The sequence below is a fragment of the Brachypodium distachyon genome, chromosome 2 (genome assembly GCF_000005505.3).
Source record: "Brachypodium distachyon strain Bd21 chromosome 2, Brachypodium_distachyon_v3.0, whole genome shotgun sequence".
Classification (NCBI taxonomy): Eukaryota; Viridiplantae; Streptophyta; class Magnoliopsida; order Poales; family Poaceae; genus Brachypodium; species Brachypodium distachyon.
Window position 1 is genome coordinate 42,133,783 of NC_016132.3, and position 12,173 is coordinate 42,145,955.

A 12,173-nucleotide genomic window follows, 5' to 3' on the forward strand; every position below is an offset into this window, starting at 1 on the left:
TTTTCACAATTGTACACTAGGAGTTGGGGCTCGCCCTGCCTGCCTTTTGGAGGACAGCTCAGGATACTTGAGGTCTGCTTGTGAACAACAGCGCATTAACGGAGCTGTATATTAACCACGAGCTGAGTAGTAATGACAGTTGCAACATATGTAGTTCTGGGACTGATCAGGAACTAAACAAACGCAATGCAAATGAAACGAAGAATTACTTCTACATGGTAAGGGTAAGAATTGACTTGGGATGCTGGCATACATAGGTAGAGATAACAGAAGCTACTTCTTTTGCTGAGTGGGAGTTGCAGCAAGTGAGACAAGAGAAGCATTGTGATGAAACTCGGTAAGGGTGAGAATTGACTACAAACATTTTATTTACATTTCATAACTTCAGCTAAAGCTGGTGAAGACAAAACCCTTTGCATGCGGGGAGAGAGCTGTTGTGCATGGTCGGGGCAGCGCCTTCGGGCGAACTCGTGAGAGCGTCGCGTATGGTGGAGGAGGACAACCCCATCGTCTTGCTGGTCATCGGTTCGCCGCCTCGGGCTAGCTAGCTTCGAGGGGTTTGAGGTGCGGTGCCAGCGGCTCTAGAGCAGAGCTCAGCGAGAGTGCCGCGTAGGGGGTTGGGAATCACACATGGGAAGAGAATCCATGGCTGCAGCACCACCGTCTCATTGGTCAGGAGTTCCATTGGTCGGCGCCACCTGCACCTAGGGGAATCCATGGCTGCAGCACGCGCCTAGGGAGGCTTGCCGGAATTGCGATACGCAAGACAGTCCGGCGGACGCTTTTCTTGACCCAAAACCCCGCTCGCCCGGAAGGAACCCAATCAGGGCGGTGCGACGGCTATGCGATGCCCTAGGTCGGCCTGACCGCCCTTACGGGCTCATGGATTCGCTGCCTCCAACTTGAGGAACGACGAAGAACGAGAAAAAAGATACATGGGTAAGAGATAAAAGTAGATGAACGTAATAAAGTAGTAGATCTGTTTGTTCGATTAGTTACACCCTCCATGTATGTAAAGGGCGACTGGACTTCTCATGCAAGAAAGGACTGTTTTTGCAAGATAAATATTCAAATTTATCCGCTATGGCGTTTTAAGGTGCGGACGTGCCAGTATACCATTGTATACAATTAAACTGATATCAACACATGGGAATAGAAAAACTTGTATTTTATCGATTCTTGACAATTTACAAATTCCCTTTTCACATGTATTTTCTGAGATGCGCCTTGATAATTATCTGACTTTGGCGATTGCAAGGATTCTTGATTCCTGAAATCTCGAAAGAATTTCAGTTAATTACATCTGCAGTATATATACTCGCAGAACACCTCCGATTAAGCTACACCAAAGTGTCAATGGTCATCTTTATAAAATCTTGGGTTCAGATCATCGCAAGGTTATGCATCAAATAATATGAGTCATCAAGCACACACAGGAGACACAGATTTAACGTGGAAAACCCAAATCGGGTAAAAAAAACACGGTGGCACGAAGGCCAAATCCACTATATGATTGTTTGCATACAACAGTTGTTACACATTGATCTTTAATCCTCTGAACATTATATTCATAATCACCACTCAAACTGGGCATGGCTTTGTAAGTTCTTAATGATGGCAACTTAATTCCATAGTAAATGACCATGATGGCGAGTAAATTCCACAGTAGATGGCCACATAGCTTCAGGTAAATGCGCATGAAGAGGCTTGATGTTTGTAGCTTTGTAGATTCATCACTTCCAAATTCTGACTCGATAGAACCCTCACCAGAGAAGATGGACTGCCTGATTCTCCTTGCTTCTTGTGTCTTGGTCGAACTCATCAAACTTCCAAATACTGAGTCGACAACACTCTCACGAGAGAAGATGGACTGCCTGATTCTCCTCGCTTCTTGCGTCTTGGTCGAACTCATCAAACTTCCAAATACTGAGTCGACAACACTCTCACGAGAGAAGATGGACTGCCTGATTCTCCTCGCTTCTTGCATCTTGGTCGAACTCATCAAACTTCCAAATACTGAGTCGACAACACCCTCACGAGAGAAGATGGACTGCCTGATTCTCCTTGCTTCTTGCGTCTTGGTCGAACTCATCAAACTTCCAAATACTGAGTCGACAGCACCCTCAAGAGAGAAGATGGACTGCCTGATTCTCCTTGCTTCTTGCGTCTTGGTCGAACTCATCAAACTTCCAAATACTGAGTCGACACCACCCTCACGAGAGAAGATGGACCGCCTGATTCTCCATGCTTCTGGAGTCTTGGTCGAACTCATCAAACTTCCAAATACTGAGTCGACAGCACCCTCACGAGAGAAGATGGACTGCCTGAGACGCATGGCGATGATGGTCCATCCATGGCGACGACACGACGCCGGGTAGAGCCAACGGATGCCACATATATGAACCCCTTTCTTGTATCCAATGATCATCCGCGACGACGACAAGGTGCCGGGTAGAGCCGCAGATGTCACGAGTGCGGCAACATATGACGACGGTGGTCCATCCTGACGACGACACGGCGCCGGGTAGAGCCATGGATGCCACAAATATAAACATATTTCTCATATCAAATGCTCATCCGCGATGACGACACGGCGTCGGGAAGAGTCGCAGACATCATAACTGTGCAGAACATTCGGCGACGGTGGTCCATCCATGGCGACGACACGGCGCCGGGTAGAGCCATGGATGCCACATATATGAACCCCTTTCTTGATGCGAGATCCGACTCGTTCCGGCGATCTGAACCTGGCGGCCAACCTGATGGACATTCAGGCCGATCCTGGCGATCTTCTTCCTGCCGGCCAGCTTCAGCTGATGCTTTGCGATTGCCAGCCTTCCTTCTATTCTCTTCTCTTCTCTAATTGATACCATGCTGCCCCCTTCGTTGCTGCAATTTTGTGCGGTCGACGCCTGCCGCCGCTGCTACTTTGACGTGGAGCTGTACCTCCTGGTTTTTCCCAGCCGCCGCCGCCGCCGACTGAAGCTTCAACAGAGCCTGACGAAGACTACTCAATGACAAAGATCGATCAATGCCGCAATCTGCATCGACGGACTGCTGATCCTGGAGTCCCACAACCTACTGCACCTTCCTTCTGATCTCAGCAATCTTCTTCCTGCCCGGCTTCCTCTAGCAGTAAACTTCAATTGGTCCTCCTCCTTCTGCATCCCTTCAAAAATAAAAATTGATACCACTGTACCTATCGCAGATCAACCCAAAACAAAGAAGCCGCCTGATGCGATCTTGATTGTTGGCAGCTTGTTGTGGACGATGATGGCTTCCTTGTTGCAGATGCGATGCGCAGGCTATGCCTGACCGCGCCTGCCCATTTCCCTGCCGATCAGCCTTTTTTATACTCGATGTCCACGCTTCTCTCGAAGAACTCTCCGCTGCCGTTTGAGTAACAACTCTTTTTATGATTCTCGGTCAAGGGCTCTCCAAGCTGTTAGGCTTACGTACTTATCCAGCTAACTTTCAAACGGTTGAGTTAAATCAGCCAATGGACCCCGGCGGCCTGCGTGCGTGCGCGTTTGGAAGGGCCAGCGGCATGCACACACGTACATGACGTAGATGATGGACCAAGTTGATTAAATTTGAAACTCTGGTGGATGAAAACATGCATGGGAATCTAGCTATAACTGGTGTCTCCATGCATGGCTAAAGGATAGATCTCTCTGAACATTTTTCATTCTTGCTTGCACGATCAGATGCATTGTCTGATATATGCTCATTTTATATTTTGGTGTATGTCACGTAGGTTCTTCTGGTGTTAATTTGCACTCATTATCATCCATTTCTCAAGCCTATAATTAACTTTAATTTAAGCTTTTTTAAAAAAAATATCGTGACAAAATTCCATCAAACAAGGACTTGGATTCACGTCCAAAAACCCTAGTTAATTTGAGTCTAATTCGGATGTTTTGGTCCGAACTTTTCAAATCTTTACAGTCCAAAAGCTGGATGCACCATTCGATCCGGTTTTGAGGTAGTAAACAAGCTCGGATCAAGATGACTCCAAAAGCTCAAGTGTTCATCTCAAACAAATGAAGAACTTTCATGTTTATAACTTTTCAATCCAAGTAGAACATGACCTCTTTCTATCTGTTTTTAGATTTGGTTCGGATTCAGCTTGAGAAAGAACTTTGGCTGAAGCCTCTGAATTGACAGGACAAGATTCTCTGAACTTAGAGGACATGTTCTCTGTTCTCAGACATCGTTTTCACAAAAAAACATTACCTCGGACTGAGATGATCCAGAAATCAAAGTTTCTTAACTCGACGAGGCGCACAACTTTCATGTTACACACTTTCTCATTTGAGTCAATCTGGATGATGTCCTGTTGGAAGCGAAAAGTGGTTGTCAAAAGGTTGACTGAATTTTTTTAGGGGAAACGAAAGTTGGGTTTCTGCAACCATGGATGAAGAATGGATGTACCAGGAGAGAAAGCAAGGAGGCATCTAGTTGCTTCAATTCGAACTACAACAAAGGGGGTTTTCGGAAAATGGCTGATAAGTAGCTCCAGGGCATCCCACTTCGCATCTGGTTTTCACCGGGTACCATAATTTGGCCACAGTAGATAGTGCCGGTATGACCATAATTTGGTAAGATTTTTTTTTGAGCTCCTAGTATCTTTTATATCTAAGTAGGAGATTCCTACTATTTGGTTTCTCTCAACATGCAAGCATGCCACATCATCATGTCATTAATATGTTCACACCAGTTTAGTGAGGAACTCATATTTTTGCACATGCATGCTATTTTTTTATCGAGCTATCCTCACTAAGCGAAGAATCTATCATACAATTTCATATATATTTTTAATTTTGAATACTTTTTCTTTGCTACTCAATTTTACTCACGTATGCTAACTAAAAATTTCCGCAACAACGTGCGAGACACCATCTAGTTCACACATACTTGAGCCCAAAATGGAACCTCGAGTTTTCCTTCAATTTCAGGTGCGTATATGTTTCTTAAAAAGTACCAAAGAAGTATTTTAGGGCATTTTCAAATGGTGGAACCAGCCCACCCAGGTTCAAGTCCCCTATTTGGCATGGGTGCTCGCATTTGTTGGATTTATTCCGGTGTTTAACCGGTGTTGTGATTTCAAGATGTACCCATCAACTACGAGGCACATGTGGTGATTTCGTCAATCTCAAGATCATCGGCCAGCCCAGTCTTTCAGAGGTGATGATAGAGGTAGAGTATGCATGCGTGCGTTCATATGGGTGAGTGTGCGTGAGTGTTTGTGAACTTTTGTGTTTGTACTGTGTTTGCTAAAAAAATTGTACTATCACAATTAATATAGCAAGTACTCCCTCCGTCCTAGTTCCCAAGGCGTAATTTTTGAAAATCTTGGCCCAAGGCATAGCGTGATTGGCGCTGGTATCTCTCTCCCTCCTTAATTTCTCAGGTACTCCAGTACTCCACGATTAAGGGCGTTAACTGCGACGATTTATCTGCCGGAATAAACCTCCATGATTAAGGGCATTAACTGTCGGAATAACAGAAAAAGGAAACTGATTCTGGATTTATCTCTGCATGCACTGGTTCGTTTTGGTTTTCCCGGATCGCACCTGCGTTTTGCTTCTTCCCTCTGAGAATTCCCACGATGGTGACTGCGAAATTTGCTCCCCGCGCAACTTTCCTTCCTAAACCAAATATTTTGCCCCCACAATTCTGGCGCCGATCTAGTTTGTTTCAAAACTCAAACGAAATTGCAGCGCCAATCTTCTCTCTTTTTATATCCACGGCGAATGGGAGACGAACTATCAACGGCCGGGTCTCCTACTCCCTCCATTGTTGTGGCTGCTGTGGGCAATGGCTGACGTTTCTTTTTATACAGCAAAAACGGAACGAGTTCACACCGAACGGAAGAGGAGGCGAGCAGTTTATCCATGCAAAAACGGAACGAGTTCATACCTCCAGCTTGGAATAAATGTAGAGTGTGGTGAGTCTCCATAAGTAAAATTATGCCTAGAAAGTGAGGTGAGGATTGCGCTCTGGAAACTAGGACGGAGGAAGTAGTACAGGAAGTGGCATCAAACTTGTCGCCCATCCAATGGCCTCGGTAAGAATGGTTCGCATTGCTTTTCATAGACTTCCAGGCACGTAGCCTATCTTCGTGTCTAACTTCTCCCAAAGGGCCATTGGGGGAGAACAAAAACGAAACTTCCTGAGTTTCTCGTCACCGTCTAGGCATCTACTGGTCTACGCTTAATATACTCTGGATTGTTGTCTGACGTCAGCAGTGGCTTACGGTTGCCGTTGCTGATTAGGACGCTAATTAAGTGAAATAACTAGCCACCCAGGTCAAACCCATACAACTCGTCGTATATCTAGCGTCAGCATGGCGTCTTGGTGACGACGAACCCCACGACGGGCCGTGGGGGGACCAAACCGCGTGGCTGCAGATGGGCCGAACGTACGGGCGGGAAGATCGAAGACCGCGACGCGACGGGATATGGCCAATGATGGACGTCAGACAATACGTTCCTTTCAGCGTCCAATTAAAGGCGTGTTTCACATTGGTAAACCGTGACAAGCAGCAGTAGTACTCCGACGGCCTCGGATTTTAAATAACGGAAGGAATCATTATAAATCTTGTTCCTGTGCCGGTGATCCTGCACGTACGTAAAGCAGCCGGAAGAAATAAGGAGTCGAGAACACGGAACGTATGATCGACGGATCCGCCGTTGCGCAAATATTTATGTGTCTGCGCGCATTCTTTACTAGTGCTCCGTATCTTGGTTTTATTTGCCACTAAGTTCGGCTCGATTCTTCTTCTTTTTTGCGGACCATTTTGGGATCCTTTTGCGGACCGAGTCCATTCTTCTTCTTTAACCGAGCACGATATCGAAGACGCCAACAGAACTCAGAGGCAAGAATTGAACATATGGTTAAAAAAGGACATAGATAAAGCTACCCTACCTCCTAGCGGTGTTAGTAGGACTTACCAAAGAGCTAAATCCATGCTGCCAGTTCAACCTCGGAGATCCAGAAAAAGCATCCCCTCACGGATCGGTACAGCTTTCGACAGTTAGAACCAAGAACGGGCCATGTAGCATGATCGCGTCAAATCAATTAGTTTAGGGCTTATTCTTCCTTGATCAACTTGGTGTTGGTGTACCAACGACTGCTATGGCTTTCTCTTTATTGAGCTTTTCATACGGACCTTTTCAGTGAGGTCAATCACTCACCTAGTCACCACACCTGAATTGAGCATGTGCACTTCGTTCCCACACAAAGAAAAAAAACATGTGCGCTTTGTTTGACTTGTACACAAGTCTCATGTGAACGGTTCATACCGCTTTATTCAACCTTACTTTCTGTCCCCCTTTAGACTATCATACTCCAAATAGTGGTTCGTGCGATTAACAAGTTTTGTCTGTTCAAAGCTCAGATTTAGCTGCTTTGGGAAATAGTATGCTCTTTTGCAATGACACAAATGCGTTGTGTTTGGCTTGTTTTATTGGCATTAACACATAATTCCTCGAATTAATTACTCCCTCCGATGCTAAATTGTTGTCGAAATATTACATGTAGCTAGACGTCTTTTAAGAATAGATACATCTATATTTGAACAAATTTGAGACAAAAAATTAGGACCGGAGGAAGTAACTTTTTGTGTAAAAAATTACCCCCTGCCATACTTTTCGCATTGTATTATTTACATGAAATGGAGAAATGCAGCACAATGTAATTGAATGGGGAATGTTAGAATGTAGGTATCTTTTCTTAGACTGATATATAACTTTCAGCACAATGTATTTTTTATCTTTCTCTTTTAAGTGCTAAATTGTGTCCAATTTTTCAATGGAGAGGCCGAAACACAATAAACCAAAGAATAGTATTGAGCTAGTTACCTACGGAGTAGCTCCTGTCAAAAGATAGTCCGGCCCTCCACCATCTCAGTTTTCTTCTTTTGAAACCTACAGCCTACAGGCACAGCTAAGTATTGCACGTTGTACTTATCCAACCTTCAACGTTACTCTCTCATAAGAATACCACAAGTATCATCGCATATACGAATAATTAAATGACTCAAATTTCCGTTACTACCCTATGGAGTATATGCTCTCTGCAACTCTCCTGTGCGTGGGCTCGGGACACAAGTTTACTAATGTGCTCACTTTCTCAATTCTCTGCTTCCAGTGTGCTCTCTTTTGTAGGGCTTTGTTTACTTCACGTGTTAATAAAAAGCAATGTTTTAACTAGAAAAGGCACCTGCAAACATGCATGTGCTTGTAGCGGACAAAGCTACTCCATTTGATGTTTGTTGATGCGATTATGTGCTCACCCGGCCCTAGCATCTCGTTTTTCTTTTGGAAAGGTCCCAAAAGTATCGTGTTCAAAACGATAATTACTAGGGCTGCAGTTGGTAAATCCATAAATATGTACTCTTTCTATTTTTTAAAGGTTGTCATATTTGGTTCCGTTAAACAAATTTTTAATCAATGATAACTCTACAATATATACTCCCTCCGTCACAAATAAGTGACGTGTATTTGTATAAATTCATTTATATTTTATTTGTACACATTCTTATACAAATTCATGTCACTTATTTATGTACGAAGAGAGTAATTTATATGATATTAAACCACAATTATTACAGTAGTATAAATTTTTGGAGACGAATCTATTGGCATATTAGCTTAAAAGAACGGGTCAAAATTTTGACTTAACGAAATCAAATAGGTCAAACTGAGTTGCAATTAGGAGCTGATTAAACAATTTTTTGCGGACGCGAGTGCATGAAAAAAGCGTCGACATGGTATGTCACTCCACGTCACGGAGCCCAGCGCTGTGCTGTGGAGCTACGGCACGTTCGTGTCCCGGTCGCGCCCGGTGCAAACAGATGAGCAATACCGCGTCTCAGCCTCTCAGGTGTAAACAATTTACCAGTGTACGGGCAGCATGGTTATCGCTGGCTGCTAGAGTACTCCCTTCCCGAAACGTCAGCGCGGCACCGTCAGGCGGTCGGAAGCATGTGGACGAAAGGACGCGATAGGGTTCGCGGTTTCTCGAACGCCGTGGTTGTCCTGCCCGGCTGCGCTCACCCTCGATGTCACCGATAACCAAATCCCAAACGCCGTGGTTGTCCGTATGTATTTCCTTCCTTGGCACAGCAGTAATTTCAGGCAGTTTTTACCCGGGGCGGATGTCACCGCGCACGCAAGCCTTTTCTGCCACGCCGACATGTCCTTTTGATTGACCACGTTCCTTGGTCCAATTCCCCACCGCGCGCCGCGCCGAGGAGAGGAGAGGAGAGCAGTCCACGCGGTGTCGTGCGGAGCCAGCCTTGCTGGGGCCCGGCGAAACCGCGTAACCCGCGGCAGGCACGCATCTCACGCTCCCCTCTCTTCTGACTGATCCTCTCTGTCAGCCCCACCCGGGCCGCTACACCGCGTCCTCGGGGACGGGGGGCTTCGTGGTTCCTCCGTCCCCGCCACACCACACCACACCACACCAGTCCGGTCTCGCTTTCCTCCCTTCCCATGCCTTCCTTGTCCAAAAAGCAACTCGACGCGTTCACACCTCGCCATCACACACGGATGACGGATCAGGATCGCACCGTATTTATATCTCCCTCCCGTTTGCCCATTTCACACCAGTCTCCTCGCTTCCTCTCCTCTCCCACCCCATTCATCACAAGAGAAGACGATACGAGAGCAATTTTCGCCCGTTTTCCGTCCTTTGTTGGTTCCGTCCGTCTCCTTTGACGCACCTCACCCACCGCACGGCACCAGTAACGCGACCGCACCCAACCGAGAACGAGCGTTACGAATTAGTACGACCCCTAGCTAAAGCTAAGCGTCAGGTATATGAGATCCCCATCCAGCGCCCCTCGTCCCAGCAGCGGAGGAGGGATTGGAGCAGCGGACGACGACTTCGCCTTCTACTACTCCTTCTTCCAGGACCCCAACACCGCCGCTGCGTCCCCGCTCGCGCTCGACGACGCCCTCGCCCTCGCCATGCCCCGGAGGAAGCGCGGAGGGGACGACGACGACGACGACCGCAAGGACGCCCATGCCCCCGCGGGTGCCGGCGCCGGCGGCAGGAAGCGCTCCATCGCCAAGATACTCACCTCGCTCGCGGCGATCGAGGCCGAGGGCCACACCGACAGCGCCGGCGCCGCCGACGCATCCCGCCGCGAGCTCGCCCTGCTCGAGTCCAACGCCGACCACAAGTCGCAGGCCATGATGGACTACTACGCCAAGATGGAGGGCAGCTTCGACGCCGACGCCCAGTCCGAGGCCGCCGCGCGCTCCAAGCGCTCGCGCCTCTCGGCCTCCGCCGCGGCCGTCGTGGCCGCCGAGGAGGGCGCCGCCGCCAGCACGGCCGCCAACTCTCCGCCGCGCGCGGGGCAGCACCAGCGGCGGCTGTGGGTCAAGGACCGGTCGCAGGCGTGGTGGGACACGTGCAACAGCCCCGACTTCCCGGAGCAGGAGTTCCGGCGCGCGTTCCGGATGGGCCGGGAGACGTTCGACATGATCTGCGAGGCGCTCGGCTCCGCGGTGGCCAAGGAGGACACCATGCTCCGCGCCGCGATCCCCGTCCGCCAGCGCGTCGCCGTCTGCATCTGGCGCCTGGCCACGGGCGAGCCGCTCCGCCTCGTCTCCAAGCGATTCGGCCTCGGCATCTCCACATGCCACAAGCTCGTCCTGGAGGTCTGCGGCGCCATCAAGTCCGTCCTCATGCCGCGCTTCCTCCAGTGGCCCGACGAGGCCGCCGCCGGCAGGTTCAAGGAAGGGTTCGAGCGGTCCTTCGGTGTCCCGGGCGTCATCGGCGCCATGTACACCACTCACATCCCCATCATCGCGCCCAAGATCTCCGTCGCCGCCTACTTCAACCGCCGCCACACGGAGCGCAATCAGAAGACGTCCTACTCCATCACGCTCCAGGGGGTGGTCGGCCCCGACCGCGCCTTCACCGACGTCTGCATCGGCTGGCCGGGCTCCATGGCTGACGACGTCGTGCTCGAGAAATCCATGCTTCACCAGCGCGCCGCTGCGGGGATGATGCACGACGCCTGCCTCGTCGGCGGCGCAAGCTACCCGCTCATGGATTGGGTGATGGTGCCGTACACGCACCAGAACCTGACGTGGACGCAGCACGCCTTCAACGAGAAGGTGGGCGACATCCGCAACGTGGCCGTGGACGCCTTCTTGCGGCTCAAGACGCGGTGGGCGTGCCTCCAGAAGCGTACGGAGGTGAAGCTCCAGGACCTCCCCGTGGTGCTGGGCGCCTGCTGCGTCCTCCACAACATCTGCGAGATGCGCGGCGAGGAGCTCGAGCCCTCCTCGCCGGATCCCCCGTTCGAGCTCTTCGACGACGACACCACGCCGGAGGTCCCCGTGCGCTCCGAGGCCGCCAAGCACGAAAGGGACAGCATCGCCCACAACCTCCTCCACCGTGGCTTCGCCGGCACCACATTCTTCTGATCACATCATCACTTGCCCCCTCTTCTTCTTGGCTTCGGTTTTCCTTTGGTACAAATTAATTGAAACAAGTAGCGAAATCTTTTAGGATAGAACATTTTGATAGGATTGCCTGATTGGTGCATGACGTTCCAACACAGCGGAATGCCCACGTAAGCAGCCTGTGAAAAATTTGGGCAGTAACTATTGGTTTTATTTGGATATATACAGTTTAATTTTACACACGGAATTTAAACAAAGAACATTGCCGACATTCTGCATTGTGTTTGTCGTCCTCTGTTATCAACGTCATCTTGAGCTCTTCTCGCGATGTTTGATCGCTTCTTTCAAGGCCGGTCCATTGCAGCGTGCACCTTTGTTGGACTACAGGTACGCAGCAACTGCGCTTCTTGATTGTACGTGTTTCCGTGGTGCTACAAATTCAGAGATAAAACAGAGCGGGTCTTAATGACGAGCATCATCTCCGACATTTTGCATCGTGTATGTCGGCATGTCATTTTTTGTTATCCACGCGACCTTGAACTCTTCTCTCGTTATGCTTTCGTCTTATCAAGGCTGGTCCATTATGTTTGCACCTCTTTTTTCTACGAGTAGAATATTATGTTTGCACCTTCATTGAGTGCAGATGCACAATAATTGTTCATTGTGCGTCTTGTCTTGCAAACAAATTATGGATTAGATTATCTCGAAAACATACTAGGAGCCTTGCTGGATAGACTGACGACCGTT

The 12,173-nt window shown here is 48.7% G+C and overlaps 1 protein-coding gene across 1 annotated transcript; it reads left to right on the forward strand.

The window, feature by feature from the left end:
- Positions 1–9,591: 9,591 nt before the first annotated feature.
- On the forward strand, positions 9,592–11,697 carry LOC100823161 (protein ANTAGONIST OF LIKE HETEROCHROMATIN PROTEIN 1). The gene has a single exon (XM_003569213.4). The coding sequence runs from the start codon at positions 9,828–9,830 to the stop codon at positions 11,445–11,447; it is 1,620 nt and encodes a 539-aa protein (XP_003569261.1). The 5' UTR covers positions 9,592–9,827; the 3' UTR covers positions 11,448–11,697.
- The last annotated feature ends 476 nt before the right edge of the window (positions 11,698–12,173 follow it).